This window comes from Dipodomys merriami, unplaced genomic scaffold (assembly GCF_024711535.1).
Source record: "Dipodomys merriami isolate MVZ:Mamm:240054 unplaced genomic scaffold, mDipMer1.0.p SCAF_6, whole genome shotgun sequence".
NCBI classification, from domain to species: domain Eukaryota; kingdom Metazoa; phylum Chordata; class Mammalia; order Rodentia; family Heteromyidae; genus Dipodomys; species Dipodomys merriami.
Window position 1 is genome coordinate 34,602,256 of NW_027206179.1, and position 21,894 is coordinate 34,624,149.

Genomic DNA, 21,894 nt, shown 5'->3' on the forward strand with positions numbered 1-21,894 from the left:
GGAGAACATGTGTAGGAACAGGGAGAATAAATCTAGAGCCACCACATCCCCATGCAAACTGAAACAAACAGCAATAGGATTAATGCTGCCTCCACTGCAGGTCCAAGGAAACAACTTGATTGTGTGGTACATTAAAATAGATTAGATAAAAACTACTTCATAACAGACAAAGGACCCAGTCAAATCTAAAGGCATCTAAATGATAAGAATGTACTCTAGGTAAGAATAATGTATACTGTAACAAATGAGTTGTATTGATAGAAAATCCTCTTCCAAAGGAAGACTGGGCACAAGGGTATATAGGAATTCTTTATAGTACTTTTACTAACTTTCTGTAAATCTAAAGCTGTTCTAAAAAATATTCTTTGCTAAAGCATTATTTGAAAATCCAACAGACAAATGGAATGAGTGAATGAATTAGATAGGTACATAGATAATAGACGATAGAGTCTAATTTGTGCTGGCATCAAACTCACAGTCCTTCTGCTTCACCTTCCCACGTGCTGGAATTACAGATGTGTATCATCATACCCAGTGACAATAACTCAGTTACGCTAAAATCATTTGGTGAAAAAATGGTTAAAAAAAAAAAAAACATGTACCAATGCTCACACCTATAATCCTAGCTACTCAGGAGGCTGTGATCTGAGAATCACAGTTTGAAGACAGCCCCGGCAGAAAAATCTATGAGACTCTTATCTCTAAAAAACTACCAAAAAAGCTGCAAGTGGTGCTGTGGTTCAAGTAGTAGAGGGCTAACTTTGAGTAAAAAAGCTCAGGGACAACACCCAGTCCTTGAGTTCAAACCCCAGGACCAACAAACAACAATAACTGAAATGTAATTTTATTTGGAGAGAAAAGCGCCACAGAATGGTTTAAAAAAGAAACAATAATTCTCTGACTAAAAGTGTGAGGATTAACAGCTAGAAAGAGGAGAGTGTTATTTTTATTTAATAAATGGATACATAAATGAGTATTTGTTATATCTGCTGACCTTGAATACAAAGGTCTCTAATTTACTTTTATTTTATTATTAGTTGGCAACATTGGCGTTACTTCAATGCAGTGACAAAGTACTAAAGATAAGTTATAAGACAAGGAGAAGTTTCCTTTAGTTTGTAGAAAAGGAGGAGGAGGAGGAGGAAGAGAAGGGAGAAGAAGAAATGGGGTTATGACGAAAAGTTATTAGAATATTAGAAGCTGCTATACTTACTGCAAGACTGTATTCTTGAAAGTCCATTCCCAGCCCCATGCAGGCTGGAGTCAAAACTCTGACTGCTCCTCACGGTAACTGGAGAACTAATGCCGCTACTGACTGTAGCTGTACTTGGCATCCGGGCTAGATTAGGCATGCTTCTTCGGAGCTTATCTGAAGGAGAAACAATTTTTACTAGGTTAAAAGTCCTAAATTTCTTGACAACTGAAACACTTGTTTTTCCAAAGAAAAATAAACTATGCACCTGTGTGGCCGGGACAGGAGGGGAAAGTAAAGGAAGCAGTAACATAGTCCCCAAAAGAAACCTACTCATTACCTGCCTTATGAAATGGTAACCCTTCCATATAACACCTTAATAATAACAATAGGTATATATTTTTAAAAAAGAAAATAAATAAAAACTCTAGTTTGCTCTATAACTAAAAGTATGTGCATTATGGATGGGATATCAGAAATCTGTTGTATTGTAAGCAGAGTTGCAACCAGAATTCCAGATAGACTGTTGTTAAAAGAAAATAAGTGTCTTATAAAGAGATCAATTAGCTGGCTGTTCCTACTCAGTAACTGGATGAAACTATCACATAAAGCTAGAGAATGTTCTTTAAAATACTAGAAATACTTATTTAATTTTTTTTTAAATCTAAACTAGGAGAGTCTAATGGTGAGTGCCAATGGTCAAACCTGTAATCAGCTTCTCAGGAGGCTGAGATCTAAAGATCCAAGTTTAAAGTCAACCCAGGCATAAAAATCTATGAGACTCATTTCCAGTTAGCCACCAAACACCAGAAGTCGATCTGTGGTGACACCAGCCCTGAGTGTAAAATGCAAAAAGACAGTGCCCAGACCCTGTGTTCAAGACCAAGTACCAGCACACACACACACACACACACACACACACACACACACACACACACACACACACACACACACACAAAATAATAATAATTATTATAAAGGAGTCAAAACTAACACTTACTGAATATTTTGCTAACACACCAAAACGAAACACATGAACAAAATTCCAATTTGAGATGGCTTAATTTATCCACTCATCACATCAACATGATGACATCAACTTCTGGAAAGTTTTAACTTTCATCAGTATGCCAACAACTGTTTGCAAAATAAAACTCATTGAAAACTGCTGCAAAACAGGCAGCAGGAAGTGGTGCTGTAGCTCAAAGTGGTAGAACACTAGCCTTGAGCAAAAAAGCTTAGAGACAGTGTCCAGGCCCAGAGTCAAGCCCACAGACCAAAAACAAAAACAAAAAGAAAAAAAGAAAGAAAGAAAGAAACAAGCAGCAGTGGGGATGGGGAAAGTGAGAGTAAGCATAGTAGTCAATCTGATTAAGATACTGTATATGTATGATGCATGAAACACCAACGTGAAACCCCTTTGGACAAGTGACCTATACTGAAATAAATGAGTGAGAGGAATATAAAACAGGCCTTGTTGTGGATGTGGGTACTAGCAGGAGGGAGACACATGTAAGAGAGTCAATATGGCCAAAAAATATTTGTCAGTTGTAGGGCTTTAACTCAGGGCCTGGGCACTGTCCCTGAACTCTACCACTTTGAGCCACAGCTCCACTTTGGGTTTTCTGGTAGAGATAAGAGTCTCACAGGGGACTTTTCTGCCCAAGCTGGCTTCAAACCGTGATCCTTAGATCTCAGCCTGCTGAATAGCAAGGATTACAGGTGTGAGTGACCAGAGCCTTTCTAAGTCAATATATATATATATATATATATATATATATATATATATATATATATATATTTTTTTTTTTTTTTTTTTTTTTTTTTTGTCGGTCGTGGGGCTTGAACTCTGGGCCTGGGCGCTGTCCCTCAGCTCTTCAGCTCAAGGTGAGCGCTCTACCACTTGAGCTACAGCGCCACTTCCGGTTTTCTGGTGGTTTATTGGAGATAGGAGTCTCACGGTCTCTCCTGCCCGGGCTGGCTTTGAACCGCGATCCTCAGATCTCAGCCTCCTGAGTAGCTAGGATTACAGGTGTGAGCCACCAGCGCCCGTAGGATTACAGGCGTGAGCCACCAGCGCCCGGCTAAGTCAAAATATTTTATGTTCAGGGGATAATGAAGACTGCAGAGATTGGTTTAGGAAGAGAGGATGGGAGTGACAGAGGTTGGGAGTCTGATCAAGGTATACTATATGACATACAGGCATGGCAAAATGAAAGCCCCTGGCACAATTAATTGATGCTAGCAAAAATGTGAAGGTAAACAAAAAGACCCAGAGAATGCCCAGATTTCTTTCTCGTTGCTAAGCATATCTTCTACCACCAAGAGGCAGCAGAGAATCAAATGCTACCTCTGCTTTTTGTATTTCTTGGTTATTTTTCATCATTACAGCAATTTTCCCTGATTCTCAGGGATCCCTTCCAAGTTCCCCATAGATTCCACAAAGCATGGGTAATAACGAAACATAAACTTATTTTTCTTCATACATGTGCACACCTATGACAGTTTAATTGTTATGATGGTAAGAATTAACTTATAAAAGTTTACCATACTCAAAGTTCTTTAAAACTCATGGATCATTTCTGAGACTTTTTGCATTTAATTCTGATCACAGTAGGCAAAAAGTTATAGAAAACAAAGCCTCAGGGGGGAAGGAAGAAACTACCATACTTCCTTCCCCCTCCTCCCTCACAAGGCTGAAGCTAGAATCCAGGGCCTCACATATGCTAACAAACACTCTACCACTGAGCTCCATCCTGGGCTGTACTTGAGGTCTACCTTTAACAATATTTATCCCCAAGTTCCTCTTAAAGTCTTTAGTCCCATGCAGCAAGCAATACATTGAATAAATAATACACATTATGTATAGACAGAATATGTAGCAAAAGTGAGGAATTAAGAGAGAAAGGAACATACATCTTAGAGCCTACAGGCCAAATAAGGCCTGAGAAATCACTTCATATATGACAGAAGAGATACAAATTCTTCTTGGTTGTCTATGGCCTTCTGCCTGTATTGGTATTTTTTATAGTCCTCAACTGTTATAAATATACAAATGACCCTTGGTAGAAAAAAGGTTACCTACCCCAGAATCTTCTGACATCACAAAAACTTATGTGATGAAGAATCTCAGTCAGTATCAGACTACATTACTTTCACTATATACTTTTTAAGGTAACTGAGAGGCAAAAGAACTAGTATCTGGGAGGAAATAATTATATTCCATTAATTAGAATATTGAATTTCTATATTTTTAATTGTTTTCCAACTACTATAAAAGATTATAAATACATAAAAATATTGGAAAGAGGGCTGGGAAGTTGGCTCAGTGGTAGAGCACTTGCCTTGCACGCATGAGGCCCTGGATTCGATTCCTCAGCACCACATAAGCAGGAAAAAAAAGCCGGAAGTGGTGCTGTGGCTCAAGTGGTAGAGCTCTAGCCTTGAGCTGAAGAGCTGAGCGACAGGGCCCCAGCCCAGAGTTCAGACCCCACGACCGGACCCAAAAATAAATAAATAAATAACAATAAAAAATAAAATAAAAAAATATTGGAAAGAGTGCCATTAATACCTGCATGTTTTCTTCTTAGGTCTAACAGTTGATTTAATTTTGCCATATTTATTTGCTTTAGTTAAACAAAATCAAAAGTGCAGACATTTGATCCGTTAACCATAAATTATTATAAGATTCTATAGAAAAACTTATAGGAGACTGGTGCCTGTGGCTCCCGCCTGTAATCCTAGCTACTCAGGAGGCTGAGATCTGAGGATCACAGGTCAAAGCCAGCCCAGGCAGGAAAGTCCCTATGAGACTCTTATTTCCAATTAACCACTCAAAAACTAGAAGTAGCTCAGGTGGCAGAGTACTAGCTTTGAGCACAAAGAAGCTCAGGGACAATGCCCAGGCCCTGAAGTCCCACAACTGACAAAAAAAAAACAAACAAAAAAGAAAACATTATAGGATCAGAACACTTCTGTCACATGAAGCAAACTAACAACATTCTCACTTAAACACAAAATTTTCAAATGTTTTATTAAGTTTTTTTGCCCCTAAACCACAAAACAGTCAAGGTTTACACATTACTGTGGGTTATATCTCTCATCTCTAGTAATCTATAATGCAACAGTCTTTTAAAATAAAATGTATTTATTTAAATACCAAAGCAACTTCACAAAGCTTTAATCCTAACATCTGCTCCTAAAACTAAAGCCATCCACATATAAATATTTAGGCCACTATGCCTCTTGGAACTAAGCTGTGATATTCAAGTTGTGGCAGACCAACTGGATTTTATGTTCACTCTTTGTCAAACAATATGGAATCAGTAATAATCACACACACTTTAAAGTTCAAGGAATGAGAAGCAATGTCCTAGTTCTATTTTCCTAAGATAGTAATTTCATCTTCAAGCACTGAGATGCAACAGAAAGCTCAAAGTACACACCAAGTACAGAACTCAATTGAATGTGCTCATGAACAAAAGGCAGCAGATCTCAGCACTCCATAGAGCAGATGGGGGAATCTTCAGAAACCAAAAATGAGATTTAGTTATCCATCAAATTACTTGCTCTGCCAATCACAGTCACAACAAAATTCATGCAGAAGATACTTTAACTGCTAGTGACCACATAACACCACTGCTATGTTTGAAAAGATGCAGGAAGGTTGGTCAAGAATCGGCAAGATTTAGTTATTCCTAATAGCTGACAAATTGTTTACTATTTGGCAAACTATTTTTAATGGTATGGTTCCCCTAAGTACACCAAGAACTTGTTAAGAGCTGTTTCTTTTGAAGCTAACAAGTATAGGAGCTACAGAAGAAGTAGATACACATATGTATTTCTGTATTACTTTTGAGTATTTTTAGATAGATGGAAGAGTTATTCATTATTTTCTCCTATTTATATCACTGAGGCAATTTGGAAAATGTTTGATAGATTCATTTCAAAGTTACCATTCTTATTTCTCAATTTTGTTCAAATAATACTCAAATAATATTCTAACAAATGATGGCTCATATATACGAGCCACATGTTTAAAAAAAATTAAAGGGTGGATGGAGTGGAAGACAAATTTTATTCAGAACACTTACCCATGCAATGAAACATTCATTGTTTAATTTATTCCTTATAACATACTTAGGCTGGGAGAATACACAGCAGATGAGTGGTGTAAAGTTAGTTTTCTAAGAGATAGGTATTATCTTCTTCACATCTTAAAGCTAATGATACTTGCAAAACTACAACATGAGAGGGTCAAGTGGCAAGAAAGACTAGAAATCAGGGTCAACTGCACCTCAGAGCCATTTGTATTATGCTAGTCAAAACCAAAAATCTGCCTTTGTATTTGTAAGGAAAAAGCAAATCATCTAAGAAAAATAAAATCCCACAAACAGACCCTGCATGGCAGTAGTTCTCCATGTCCATGTGAAGTGTATCACAGCACAGGTTTAAGGGAAATTTAATCCTTTTCAAAACAGTATTTAATGAAAGCAGGTATCAATTTTCTAAGGTGCCACAAACAAGAGCATAGAAGAAAGTAATCCCACTGACAATACTAATCAAGATGCAGAGCTAGCACCTGCCGGATGGCGAGACTGTGGTGTTTTAAAGCAGGTGACTGAAAACAACTCCAGAGCCCAATTCTCGATTCTAGCATGGTAGTAATAGCGCCCAGTAATGCAGCACTGTCATTAATAAGCTAAAGGTCAGAATCCCTATCTGGCAGGCTTTCAAATTTGCAATTTGTAAATTTGCAATTATTCCTATTATAAATACTTTCAAATAAACTTTCGGCTCATGAGAATAAAAGTACAGATGAAGAAAAAAGCTAAAAAACATGGTAAAAAGTTAATCGCTACTAAAATTTGTATTTCATTTGGCTATATTTTTAAATATCATTTGAGCACTTCTAGGCCTAACTTCAAGAAACAGTATGGTATAATAATTGAAGGCTATAATTAAATACAAAAACTTTTAAGCTGTTTGCTGCTCTTCTAGTTTATGGGATTTTTTCTTTGAGGGTATAAAACTGTAACAGCTTTAGAATATTATACAATTGTTCGCTATATAGATTTTGGAGAAAAATAAATGATAAAGATATAAAAAAAGAAAGAGAATGATAAATAATCCACTCTACTAGGGTGCCTTTAGCACAGATAAATTCCCTGTTATCATAGCAAGTAACAGTTTCCATAAACCTCTGCCACAGAGATCTGAATTCTAGGTATTAGGAAGTCAGAAAAACAACCCAAACTCTCCCTAAATCTGGATGTGTGACAGCAGCATCCTTTCTAAGGCATCATTGTCATATCGATCATCACTGTGAGCCAGGAAAAGGCAGTAAAAGGTTGGTGGTTTTATGAAAGGTAAAGATGGATACAACTCATACCTTTGGCTTACAACCCGTTACTACCCTTCCCCATACTACAGTAAAACTAGCAACAACCCAAAGATGTTTCATACCTATAACTCCTTCTGAACTAGTTACATCTTGGCATTCTTCTTGAAGTTATAATAATTCTGGGCACCAGTGGCTCATGCCTGTACTCCTAGCTACTCAGGAGGCTGAGATCTGAGGATCACGATTCAAAGCCAGCCCAGGCAGGAAAGTCCATGAGACTCTTATCTCCAATTAACCACTAGAAAACCAGAAGTGGTGCTGTGGCTCAAGCAGTAGAGCACTCACCTTGAGCTGAAGAGCGGCAGGGATAGTACCCAAGCCCAGAGTTCAAGCCCCACAACAGACCAAAAAAATAAAAATAAATAAATAAATAATTTCAGGATATGTAACTGAAACGGTTAATTTCAGATATAAATTTATAAGACCAAACACTGCTACGGTCCTGAAGATGAGCTTAATAAATTTGAGAATCAGCAATTTTTTTAATTGATTGTAAAACACAACCTACCTCCATTGGTCCTATTTGGTTGCTGATCTGGAGTCTGGGGCTGAGGTGAATAATACTGTTGTTGCTGGTAATTGTTTGAAGGAAAATACTGAGTACTAGGGTTCCTCCTACAATCCCGAATGCTGGAGAAAGTCTGTGAGTGGGGAATTCCTCTTTGGAAAGGTGAACACCTTGGAAGACGAGGCTGGGGTGGTGGCAAATGATCAAATTCTTCCTCATCCTCCAGACTGTATCGATCGTACTCTTGATCACTACACGTGCCTTTCTTTCCTGAACTCAGTGATACACTGGAACTATGTCTCGAGACAGATGCTGAAGTAGAAGCATAATCTTGCCTGAGACCTACAGAACAACAAATAGTGTTGTAAGTTGATCTAGCTAATATTGAATTATAGTTAATCAAGTATCTGATAAACATGTACGCCAATAAATTTTTCAAGTAGGACTCCTAGATCTTGGTTTTTAGTTTATTAAACCCATCCTCCAAAATGAATATATTTATTGCCTGAAAAGATAACTAATACTAGAGAATTCAATGTTGTAAAAACACTTCCTACATTCCAATGAAGATGAATGTACCTGCCACAACACTGTCAAACAATACCTATGAATATTCCAAAATCAACCCTTTTCAAATCTGGAGATATTTAAAAAAACAGAGATTAGGAAGAAGTACCCATCATTACTCATTTTCTCTGAATTAGGAGAATGAATCAAATTTCTGCCCAAGTAAGAAGACAGCCTGCTCTCTACACTTTCAAAGTCAGAAGGAAAGTTTAAAATATGAAATAGAAATACTTTCTAACAAGATAACTCTTTCATTCTTATTTTTGTTAATAGTATGTTTCAAAATGTTCTGATGCTTTAATATTTTAGGCCATCCTAGATGGCAACCCTCCATAAATAGTCAGAACTGCAAATTTTTCATTACTTGAGTGATTGCCCATACAACTTTTCTTCTAGAAGTAGTCTATTTGAGCCTACTTAATTCTAAAACTGACATCCAACCTTTTAGCCATATATTTTTAGAACAAGCACTTAAATTTATTGATAATAGTAAAGCAAAAATAATAACCTTCTACCTCAAAGTATACCTTATTAAATCCTGTATAAGTGTTACCATGTATCACAGTAGCTTCGATAATTCAAAAATTGAGAACCTGGTATGCTTAAATGACAACTGACTATTTCTATGTAAGTTTGCCTGAAAAGAAAACCCTAAAATAAGCTTGGCTCAGTTTTGTGATCTACATCTTCTTGTAACATAATGTCTGATATGTAGTACAAACCTAGATTACTTGTAACTATATCGCAGAACCAGTGAATGACTGCCCATTTCCCATTTTCTACTCTTCAACAACCATTTATCTGCAGGTGCATTAATGCATTTTTGGTCTTGTTTTAATTTTGATTTTAAAAGACTGTCTTACTCTGTAGTCTAGACTAGTCTCATCTCATCAAACTTTCAATCCTCCTGTCCTTGCCTCTTATATGCTAGGAATACAAATATTCACCACCACATGTAGATCAATACATTTTAATTGCGTTTTCCTTAAAACAACTCACATTCAGTGCTAGAAAATATCAATATGCGCTTCATCCCTTCCCCCCCTCAATAATTTGCAAAATTACTGACTAGTATAATATCCAGGGTGTTAGCACTAAACATAATCTGCTTTTCTATTCAGATTTTCCAAGTTTACTCATGCACTAAAATTTCATGACTAACAGATTTGCAGATCCCTCAACAGTGAAAATATCAGTTACACCACAAAAAAAGAATCCCTTGTGTTGCTTGTATTGCCACTTCCCTCTCCTTTCTCAGACCCCAGGTGCCACCCCTAATTCCCAACCACTAAACTGTCTTCCACTTACAAAGTTCTCTCATTTCCAAGTGTTATATGAGTAGAATTATACAACATTCAATCACTTGGAATCTTCTTTACTTCACTCTCAGTATGATTCACTGGAGCTCCATCTAAGATACTATCTCAATAGTTTGTTTCTTTTTATTGCTGGGTAGTACCTCACTGTCACCACAATTTATTTAACCATTCTCATTCTGAAGGACACCTAAACTAATCTCAGTTTAGGACCATTACAAACAAAGCTGTTAAAACATCCAGGTACAGGATTTTATGTCAACAAAAATATCTGCTGTTCCTGGGTAAATACTCCAGAGTACACATGGTATCCAAAGAACACCCATGTCTTATGAGTGCGCCTAATATCTTATGTTCTTAAAAACATGACAGACATATAACTCATCTTCATCCAGTTCTACTAAGTAAAACAAGAGAAATAATCAAAGTATTTGCCCATTGTGTGGGGACACAACGTACTTTCTTCTTGCAGACGAGCCATGATCTGAACATCGGTGAGGTCCTGTAATTTATATCCCATGGAGATAGAGTCATCCTCCAGTTCTGAAGTACTCAGCTCACTGTCAATGGAGGACTGGGGACTGAGAGGGGAGCCTCGGGAAGTGTAACCTAAAACACAACGGAAATATGCAGCTCATTTAGTTTAAAGAATGGGTAGATGTTCTACAGCTCAAAAAGAAGGGGCAATACCTTTTACTTATTTACAGAACTTCAGAAAATAATTATCAACATATACCATCACTTAAAGTCAGACAATAAGCATACCTTCACATGTTCATAATTCATATGTACAAAAAATTTATTTACTGTTTTCTTAAATTTTCAGAATTTACCCTCTCCCTAAATTGTGTTTAAGACAGTTAAGTTTTTTAATGTTTAAAGGATATTTACATGAATTTTCTTTTTTTTCCTTATGATGTTGAGATTAAAGCTAGGACCTCAAGCATGTTGGACAAGCACTCTACCACTCAGCCACATGCCCAGACCAGTTAGGTGTTTTATATCACTAAGAAAAAAACACTAACTACATAAATGGTAAGGCATGAAAGTACATTTGTGTACATTTTTATTTAGTAATGAGGCATATTTTTCTCTGGTTAAATGTTTGTTTTTTTGGTCAGTCGTGGGGCCTGAACTCTGGGCCTGGGTGCTGTCCCTCAGCTCTTCAGCTCAAGGCTAGTACTCTACCACTTAAACTTCAGCACCACTTCTGGCTTTTTCTGCTTATGTGGTGCTGAGGAATCAAACCCAGGGCCTCATGCTTGCAAGGCAAGCACTCTACCACTGAGCCACCTTCCCAGCCTTGGTTGTATGTTTTAAACCTTAAATTTAATGTGGTCTACTCTTTAATGAGTAGACATAGGAGTGCCATAAATGGATAATATCACATACTAGGCATATAATACACAAAAATACATACAAAACCCTCATAATCAATGAAAGTGAATATAAAGCAGCAATGGCTTTAGATAAGAGAATAAATAACAAAATACTCAAGTGGAAGAAAATTATAGGAATGGAATGATACCAGTGCTAAGACACATAAAGAGATGGTGAGACCCTCAGCTTATAAAAAATAAAAAACCTACTATATCTATTCTTCCTACAGAGCTCTAACTTTCAAAAAAATCTACCAGAAAAAAAATAATTACATAAAAACAAAAAGGCTTATGATCTCGAACATTTAAAAAAAAACTTGTCTAATTATATTTGACATTTAGTCATGCAAGCACTTAAGGCATTTGAAAACATGCAACTACGTTGGTGTGCATTTGCAAAAGGGAAGACAGACAGACTACCACACACATCAGAGAGCAAGCAATTCAGTGGTAGGAGAATACACATCCTTTTTGTATCAAAACTAAGTGTGCAGCAAAAAACTCTCCATTATAATAAGATTACCCTCAAGCTTTCTAGTGAAGGATGGAAGTCAGAGTTGTATTTAGTGATTGAATTGCAAAGCAAGCAACTGGTCAAGACATTGAAATATTACCTGTTTTTTCAGGTGTTAGTATTGCTTTATTTGAGGTTTTAGAGAAGCTGGGAGTATTAATGCCATTGCTATAAGGGCTGAGTCTTGCAACAGGACTATAAGGGAAAGCCAGGGAGGCAGTTGAAGAGAAGAGACTCCGCCATCGGCTAGCTGTCACAGAAGCAGAAAACAGCAGTAGTTAGCTATGCAGAAGCAGATGTTGCTTTGTCAGAAAGGGAAAAGGAAGAAACTAAAATTTTTTAAGTGGGGGTAGGGGAGAGATAACCAAAAGTACTTTTCATAAGAATATCTTAACTGATTTCTATTTATCTAAGGAAAAATGTATAAAAATAGTCAACTTGTGCGTGAGCACCAATTTACACATCAACTAAGAAAAATCAAATCAATCTCACTTTGAAAGCCAGTAGGCCTGCATGAAAATAAAACTTTGTTTTCAGTTTCTACATTAGAAATGTTTTCTACTTCTGAATAAAGGTATGTTTTTATTAATATAAAAAGAATAATATTAAACTTTTTTTAAAAGCCTTATAGTCTTTAGAAATTATGGAGCATTTAGAAATTATGGAACATTCCTAATGTTCACATTCCTAAATGTTTTCAGTCTATTTTCACTGTATTTAATATCAGAAGACACTTAAAATGATTATTTTGTTTAACTGGCCTTGAGTCTAAAACAGTTTTTAGGGAAAAATAGTCTACAAATTAGGGAAGAGATTTCTACACTACAATATAAGAACAGTTATAAACTATTGGTCATCTCTTTTTTTAAGTACATTTGTTTTCAAGCCAAATTTTTTTCAAAAATACAAGTTTTCTGAAAAGCATATATACTGTTACATGTAACTTAAGTTAGATTATATACATTAATATCTTAATACCATTTTGATATGGATGTATTTAAAGTAACATTAAGAAACTGTACTCACAATGACTAAGATGATCTAATTCTCACATTACCTCACTTATCTTAATTGGTTTATTTCCCCTAGACAAAACTATCATCTCCCTATTAACTCTAAGTGGTAGGATCATGAAAAAGACCTCCAAAATCATTAAAAAAAAAAATTTTTTAGGAAATTACACCAAACATCATCTGCTGGTTCTTCATAGAACTCAATTGGGCAAACAAACTGTACATTTCCTAAAAAGTAATCAGTTACATACATATTAAGTAGGACACTAAGAGACCAAAAGAAAAAAGAAAAAAATGGGTTACAGTAATACAGCAATACATTAGTTTATATTTACTGGAAATTTGACAAAACATGAAGAAAGGAGCATTTGAAATGCACTTCCCAAACCCCTTCTAATGAGAAATGCGAATGAGCTGTTGAAGAACAATCACCTCCAAACTAGGATCCTTGAAAACTCCCATCAGTATTACTTAAGATCAATGTTTCCTCTTACTTCAGCAAGAATTCTTAAATAAGTCCCACTACATTCCAACAACTGTGTGTGTGTGTGTGTGTGTGTGTGTGTGTGTGTGTGTGTGTGTGTGTGTGTGTGTGTGTGTGTGTGTGTGTGTGTGTGTGTGTGTGTGTGTGTGTGTGTGTGTGTGTGTGTGTGTGTGTGTGTGTGTGTGTGGTCTTTTCCTATGTAAGTGAAGAAGTAAGAAGGGAAACTATTTACTGTAACACTCAAAATGCACAAGTTCCATGGCCGGTATTTACTGAAATGTGGTTCTCAACTAACACAGCCCTGTATGTCCCTTACATCCAACCTGTAGTCTACTGTGTTTCTGCAGGCCTTACTGCTCTGGGTCAGAGCACAGAAGTGTGCTCCCTGTTCTCTCAGCTCCACACAGGTCAACTTCACCCTGAAATACACTCCAAAATAGGGGTTAACGTGCAGCACACACAATACAGCTGCTCTCATCTTGATTATTAGATGGGTCTCATTAAAAATTCTCTTTAAAAAAAAAAGGTCAATAGTTCTTTGTGACTGTATCTCCTGCTTACAGATGATGTTATTTTATATCAGTTTGATCACTAGCCAGACGAATTACAGTGACTGTGTGTTCTCGGCCACAGATGCTAGGGACCGACACATCACGAGTAAACAGCATTCATTATTCTGTACAACCTCTACTGTAACCCAGCCTCCCCACACAATGACACAGTTATTGTGGCTGTGACAGCAAGATCCCAACTAAGAACACAATTAACGTCTATTGCAAGAAAGAATGTTCCACATTGTTCTTCAGCACTGAGGCTTTTAAGAAGAGGGAGGAGAATTATTGTAGAGGCAAGCCCACAAAACAAAGGTTCTCTATTACTGCCCCAGGGTACAGTGGAGGAAGGGAAGGGAAAGTAGCGGAAAGGATTGCATCCTCCTATTCTTTTTTTAAATTTTATTTTCCTGTAAAGATGCTGTACAGAGAGGTTACAGTTACATCAGTAAGAGAATGAGTACATTTCTTGTCGAACATTCTTCTCCATGTAAGGAGAGTTGTAAAAAATTTAACAGAAACCAGTTTTTGTAAGGAACAAGGGGTGGGGGATGAACTAGGGTTTGAACTTTGCTAGGCACTGTTCTACCTTTTGAGCCATAACCTAAGGCCTGAAGAACTTTTATAGAGGATATTTTATCTCCTTCATTGTATTTTCATGTAAATTTATTAGGTTGTTTTGAGAGACTCAAATAGGATCAAAATGTTATAGGAAGAATAAGAGAATTTTGCCAAAGGAGAAAATAGGCAAAAAAAAATCTAAATAACAGTGAAATTTTCCTATATTCCTATTCCAAAGTTCTATCCATTATAAAAGGTCTGCCTATAAGAAAAATTGAGATGACATGGGTTATGTAATTTTAATTCCATTCCTTAGAATAGCACAGAGTTGGCCCAAACAACTCTGATGCATTGATTAAATGCATCCTGCTTGCCAAGGTTTTCTTTCCCAGAAGTTTTAAACTAAACCACTATGAAGATCTCCCATACTGCATGTTCTCTAGAGTTCCCACAACTTCCTGTAATCAGGGCCTCAAAACTAGTGGCTAAAGATCAGGAATCTCTCTTGTGAGACAAAATGCCACCTCGGGTAGAGAGAGTACATATGAAAGTATGGGGCAGGAAAGACCACTGTAGAGTCAAGGACTGACAAATGTTTAGGCCAATGCTCAGGGTACATGTGAGAAAGGAGCTGGGAAGGTGGGTAAAATTCATATGCTTGTAACAGTACATTCCTTAAGATACAGTTAATGTCCTGACTTTGAGAAGAAGAAAGACAGAATTAGAGATGTTATTTTATGATGATACAGCCCTATAGATGATGGAATAAGTAATTCCCCATATGGACTGATGACTGAGACATTAATTAGAAGACTTCTCTGATAAGCTCATTAAGACAAGACAAAGTCCTCAACTATACATAAGCAAAACACTCAGGTAGAGTAAATGCAGTAAGCCACATGTAGGGAAACAAAGCACTGAACCATAAACACTCAACAGTACGAACAGGATAGTCAACAGTTCTTACTTGTTTGTTCAAGAACCACATCAAAGAAAGTAAGCTATAGATGCTATGTCATCATTATTATTATTATCGACATAGATAATTTGTTCAAATCTTATCTTGACTCTTAAATAATAAGGTTCAGTAACCCACAGTTCTGGAAAGGAGAAGGAAGCAAGGCCAGGTTACCAGCCCTCCAATCCTTCTGCATTTTCCTTTCTTCATGCTACAGGCTGTCAGGCCTCAATTCACACCATACACAGGAATTCAATTACATGGTCTGCATGAATACTAACTATGGCCAAAAATTAGTGAAGGTAAAAAGGACATTGGCTCTTGAAATACTTTTTATTCTCCCATTAACAGGAAGCTTGATCCAGACCACAGCATTTTCATCTATGCCCACAAACTACCAAGACAGAAAAACCTTCCTTTCCATAACAATTCTCTTCAGTAGAAATGTGCTACAGGACTTTATATTATACCATGAGCACCTACAGCCTACACACATACTTGGTGTACAGACATAGTCAAATATCTGGACAAATCTTAAGAAGAATTTTGAAACCAAAATGAAGATGGTATTGAACTGTTTCACTCTTCTAAACTGCCCTGGCTGAGGTAAAAGCAAGCCGCCATATGTCAGCACCATTGAGCTCGCTCCAGCCTGAACAAGCAGCCTAGAGTGGTAACATATGGTCGGCTGCTTATCTGATCTACTATTTTTTACTGGTTAAACGTGAGTGGCATTAATTTCTCCATAGTGCTCCAAGACTGATTTGACAAACATATGGGGTCTAGAAAGTCCTACCACTACTTGTAAACATATACTCATGATGCTCTTTCTCTGACACACACAAAATAAAGAGGATTGAACTGTAATGTAATGGTCAATTCCATACAAGGAAAGGGTTAGTGATCTAATGGGTACTGTTAGGAACCATTTAGTTACTAGGGTAAATAGTTGTTATTCCAAGTTTCTCAATCTTCAAATTACAGACAGAAAACCTATTAGAAAGATAATTTAAATCTTTTTTTACAGTTCACATTTATCCAACCTGTAATGACAAATTCAATTTAAAAGAAATAACTGTAATATGTATGTATAAGGGCTTATGACTCCAGGACACTGTAAGTACTTGTTATTTAAACTTTTAGTTGTATTCAAAATGTGGACATCTACAAAACATGATTCTCATATCACCCTTAATTAACATCTAATACAAGTTCAATTACTTAATCACTAATCTACTCAAGAAAGGTCCTTTCAACATTACAATTAAGCTTAAAATATATTTATTTGGTTTAAATGAACTAAGAGGTTCTAAAACTAATATGACAAGTAACATTTAATAAACACTTGCTCAATGTCAGCTACAAAATTTCACTGTGTTTAGGAAGGCTTATTACTTAATACCATTTATTTCATTTATTTAATGTTAAAATGTAATAGGTCAAGTGTTTCCTAGGTCATAGTAGTTATTATAATCTCATTGGATAAGTGTCACAATTAAAGAATAAGATCTTTTCTATTTTTCAGATCTTACTCATAGCTTATCCTGGCTGGCATTTCTGACTACTGTATTTCTGGAAGATCTCTCTAACAACATGGATAGTAAAAGTACACCTGAGAAATGAGGATCAGAAGGGGAGCTCCTGTGGATGGTCATTTTGTTCTCATTATCACTGACCAACACTGAAGATAGGACATTAGCCTAAAGCACACATAGATTGAATCCAGTATTACCCAAGACCAGAATGCTCTTGTAATTCCAAGTGATCATCAGACTTCCATAATGAGGTAAGTATCAAACTTTATAGAAATTTCACTTCAAAGGAATGTGTAACAATTTCTCTACTTGCTAGCAAGTGCAAAGTCCTGAGTTCAATCCCCAGTACTGCAAAGAAAAAATTCCTGTTTAATATTTGTATTTCCAAGAGTGGTGGTAACTAGCTATCATCCTAGCTACTTGGGAGGTAGAGATAGTTAAATGTGTGTGTGTGTGTGTGTGTGTGTGTGTGTGTGTGTGTGTATACAAACATGTATGTGTATACACATATACACGTGTATATATGCAAATAAATATCTAAGTATATAAATATATATAAATACATATAAGTATATATGCATGACTGGAGGTATAGCTCCAGAGGTAGAGTGCCTACCCAGCTGGTGTGAGGTCCTGAGTTCAAAGCCTAGTACCATAAACAAAAAGAAAAAATTCTATTTAGTGGAAGCCCTTTTCCTCTTAGGCCTGTTCACTTAAATCAAATTTGAAGATAATGAGAATAGCCACAGAATATGTAAGGAGATTTTAATGAAAGTAATCATTGAACAGGAAAACAAAGAGTGACCTAGACAGGCTACCAATGTGACATTGTTATGCAAACTAGTCAGCTGTTTCCAGTTCAGACTAAGGCCACAATGGAAGCCATAACTACCACCCAGAAGATCCTACAAGTTCTAAACTGCAATCATTACATAAATAAAGATGCTATGGAGTTTAATTCTCTGAAAAAAATTAGCTAAATAATCACCTGTCTGAAAGGAAGAGAGTCCTGCTCATTCCAAAAAGAAGGTCACTTACAAGAGTCTTCTCACTCTGGTAGAAAAGCCAAACCCAGTCAACTGTCAGAAAGCTCTGTGAAGTTCCCCAATAGAAGAACAAGGAGATCAAAACTCCCAAAAATCCTTCCTTTCCAGTGTCTCTTGGACTAAAATGTTCTTCTTCAAGTTTGGAGCACAATATATTTCCTTTATATTCCAGAGGGCCTCTGGCCTCTTCATCTTCAAAGGCAGTAGAAAGTTAATATACAAATTTAGTGTTTTGATCAAGAGAAAACTATCTTATGGTCCCAAACAAATCCATTCATGACATCAGTAAAATATCTGCTCCCCAATGAACATCAAAATAAAGCTAAAGGTCTAAAGCAGAAATCTCTTTCCCTTTACCCACCTTTTCCACTTTCCAAAAGTTTTCTCAGAATTTGGAGCCAAGTTAAACATTTGATCTTTTGCTCAGTACAGTGGTTCACAACTGTCATTCTAGCTACTCAAAGGCCAAGGTCAAGAAGGATATGGTTTGAGGCCAGTTGCAGCAAAAAATTCATGAGGCCCTATTTCAAGCTCTTCATCCAGGCCATACAGGGGAAAATATGAGACGCAAGTAGAAAAATAACAAAAGCAAAAAGGGCTAGGGGTATGGCTCAGACAGTACACTAGAGTGCCTGTCTACAAAGTCTTCCAGGTAAGGATCTGTCCCTCTTCAGTTCCCATCACACCCAACCACAATGCCCAGCTAGTCTCTTTCATGTTGGACTTCTCTTCCTATTGCAAGGCCTTTGTTCTGTTCCTATGGTCTATGACAACTCTTCTACCATCACCCCACAGTGATGGGGCTGGTTCTCTCACCAACTTTCAAAACCCAGATGGGAAACCTCTCAAACTTAGTTAGGTCTCCTCTTAGCATCACACCCCTGATTTGAGGCAGAGGAAAATACAGAACAAAAGGCATGGGTACTATCATCTGTTCCTTGCATTGGACAGACTCCAAAAGTGAGGCATTAAGCTGGGCTTTTTGTGTGTGTGTGTGAGTTATAGGGCTTGAACTCTGGGCCTGGGTGCTGTCCCTCAGCTCTTCAGCTGAATGGTAGTGCTCTACCACTTAAGCCACAGCACCAATTCTGGTTTTCTCAGTGGTTTATTGGAGAAAAGTTTCAGGGACTTTCCCGCTCAGGCTGGCTTTGAACCATGATTCTCAGATCTCACCCTCCTGAGTAGCTAGGATTATGGGCATGAGCCACGGGCACCTGGCCACTAAGCTGGTCTTGTTTGCCTCTGAATCTTCAGTACTTACCCTTAGCACCATGGCTGCAGCTAATAAGTACTCAGTACTTTACACTACTAAGCATCCTAATCATCTCTGATTAAACCCCAATATTTCAGAAAACAAGCATCTAGAAATTCTTACTTAAATTTGGCTGTACTTTTTAGAAGTCTCAAAAATAGGCATAAACAATAAAACCAATTTCACTCTCATACAGTCAAATTTAATCAGCATCATGTCAGTATGAAAGCAGAATGAAACTATTTTGGGGATTTGAGGGTGGATCTCAGTGGTAGAAAACATGCTGAGCATGCAGGAGGCCTAGGGTTTAATCCTAGCACACACACTTACATGCATGCACGTGCTCTCTCTCTCTCTCTCTCTCTCTCTCTCTCTCTCTCTCACACACACACACACACACACACACACACACACACACACACACAACCTTCTTTGGAAGAACTTCCATTACTTTGTTTCTCAGTAGGCATGGGTAACAAAATAATATGTTCACTTACAAATTTGCTGCAACAACTATTACACACTGTCATGCTAATTATTTTAATAAATTCCTTGTGTGTGTGTGTGTGTGTGTGTGTGTGTGTGTGTGTGTGTGTGTGTGCATGGCATGTGTGTACTGGTATTGAGGCTTGAACTCAGGGCTTTGTGCTCCTGCTTAGTTTTTGGCCAAGGATGCCACTCTACCACTTGAGCTATACCTCCACGTTTGGCTTTTCTGCCTGGATTCACTTCAAAGGGTAATCCTCACAACTCAGCCTCTTGAGTAGCTAGGAATACAGACCATGAACCACCATTACTCAGCTATATATACCTTTCTAAATAAGATGAAAATGTAGAACAATAAACATAACACATATAGAATCAACAATAGGTAAGAGCAAAAGATTGTTTAAGGATCTGACAAACACATTATATCCAGGTTGCTGGATATAACAGACAGAAACTACATACAATCCCTGGCTATTTCTAACTTATTGTACTAGATCACTGCCAATACTAAAACAAATGCATGGAGGCTATTCTGAATATAAGAGCAGAGCAAATGTGATAAAATAGAAGAAACCCTTAGTAAGAGCACCTGTCTTCAACTTTGAGCACACAGAAATACTACTAAATATCAGGAGACCTTGTCTCTGCACAAAAATCTTAGTTCTGCTTTCAAATTAATTTTTCCAGGGAGAAAGGAATCCTTTGTAAACCTTACCTAAAATGAACTCCATAAGCTAAGTTTTAATTTTGTGTTCCAAATTTGACAGAGCACTTCATGAATGGAAACTTGAGCTGACAGGGATAGCATCTTAGGCCAAGCAAGGAGAGACTGGACAGTTTCCAGGAGACAAATACTTGATAAGCTTTTTAGTGTCTTGGTTCAATCTGTGTGGTTTTTACCAATGAAAAGGCCAGCATCAGCACACTGGGTCAGTCCACAACTTTCTTCTTCACTGGCTAACTATAGAAGTAAACCCTCCCTCATAACCACTGAAACAAGATTGGGAGCAGTTATAGAAAGATAAAAGAAAAGCTCAATGAAAGAAGACTGTCTGTTCACATCTTTCCTGGACAATACTGGAGGAAATAAGAGAGAATGCTAGAGAAACATGACCCAGGATAGTAATTATGCAGGTCTATGCTATTTGTGAAACTACACTCCTTAAATGTGACCTGTCCTGATTCAATAGTTAAGGGTATTTGAGCACCTTACGTCAAGATAAGCTTTTATTACCTGGCCCCATATTAACTGAGCCACATACTGAGTGTTTTGAATTACTGAGATAAGCTTTTGGATCATTATTTGATTAACATCCCACCCTCATGACATGGACTTATCAAAATCTCTATATTATCCTTATTCCAATTTATGGAATCATGTGAGTTAATCCTACCCATGGAAGTCTATGGGGCTTTGTTACTTTTATCTGACAGAGTAGAAGGCAGTAGGAAAGTCTAAAGATGGGCACTTCACAAATGGAATATAGATTGAATAGACCATATATGAAATGCTTACAACCTGACATGGTACACATTTCAGATTTTCTTCAAATTCTGGAATATTTTCATCTTCATAATGAGGTGTCTTGGGGATAGCACCCAAACCCAAATGCAAAATACATTTGTTTCATATGTATCTTACAGTCAGTAGCCTGAATATAATTTAACCAATATTTTGAATAATTTTGTGCATAAACTAAAATTTCATGGTTTGGGATTTCTCCACTTATAATGTTATACTGGCTCTCGAAATTTTTCAGAGTTTGGAGAAATCTGGATTTGCATTTTCAGGTTAGAGATGTCCAACTCATACATGTAGATCTAAGAAGCAGAAGAAAAAGGCCAAACCAAGAAGGTTTTCTAAGCATTTTAATGTTGTTAAATAAACTACTTCTAAAACTCTTCAGTTAAAATCTAAAAACTCTAGCAAGTATCTTTACAGGTAAAGAAACATCTCTCCACCACCTCTACCACCACCACCACCACCCACAAAAAATGTGGGAAATGTTTTTTAACCTAGAATTCTAGGCTTAGCCCAAAGAACAAACCAGTGTTAGAGGGAGGATAGAATAAATACATTTCTAAACATACAACTTCTCAAAGCTCACCTTCTACATACATTCCTT

At 37.0% G+C, this 21,894-nt stretch overlaps 1 protein-coding gene across 2 annotated transcripts in view; it reads right to left on the reverse strand.

Annotated features, from left to right (window-relative positions):
- Positions 1-21,894, reverse strand: part of Slain1 (SLAIN motif family member 1) — a 42,503-nt gene that overhangs the window by 4,983 nt on the left and 15,626 nt on the right. Inside the window, exons 3-6 of one of the 2 annotated variants that reach the window (XM_070002774.1) lie at positions 11,980-12,129; positions 10,446-10,595; positions 8,104-8,445; positions 1,214-1,369 (exon numbers count right to left, since the gene is read on the reverse strand). In XM_070002774.1, the coding sequence (XP_069858875.1) occupies positions 1,214-1,369; positions 8,104-8,445; positions 10,446-10,595; positions 11,980-12,129 (798 nt within the window). The remainder of the gene's footprint in view (positions 1-1,213; positions 1,370-8,103; positions 8,446-10,445; positions 10,596-11,979; positions 12,130-21,894) is intronic. The other variant, XM_070002775.1, reaches the window with a different exon arrangement.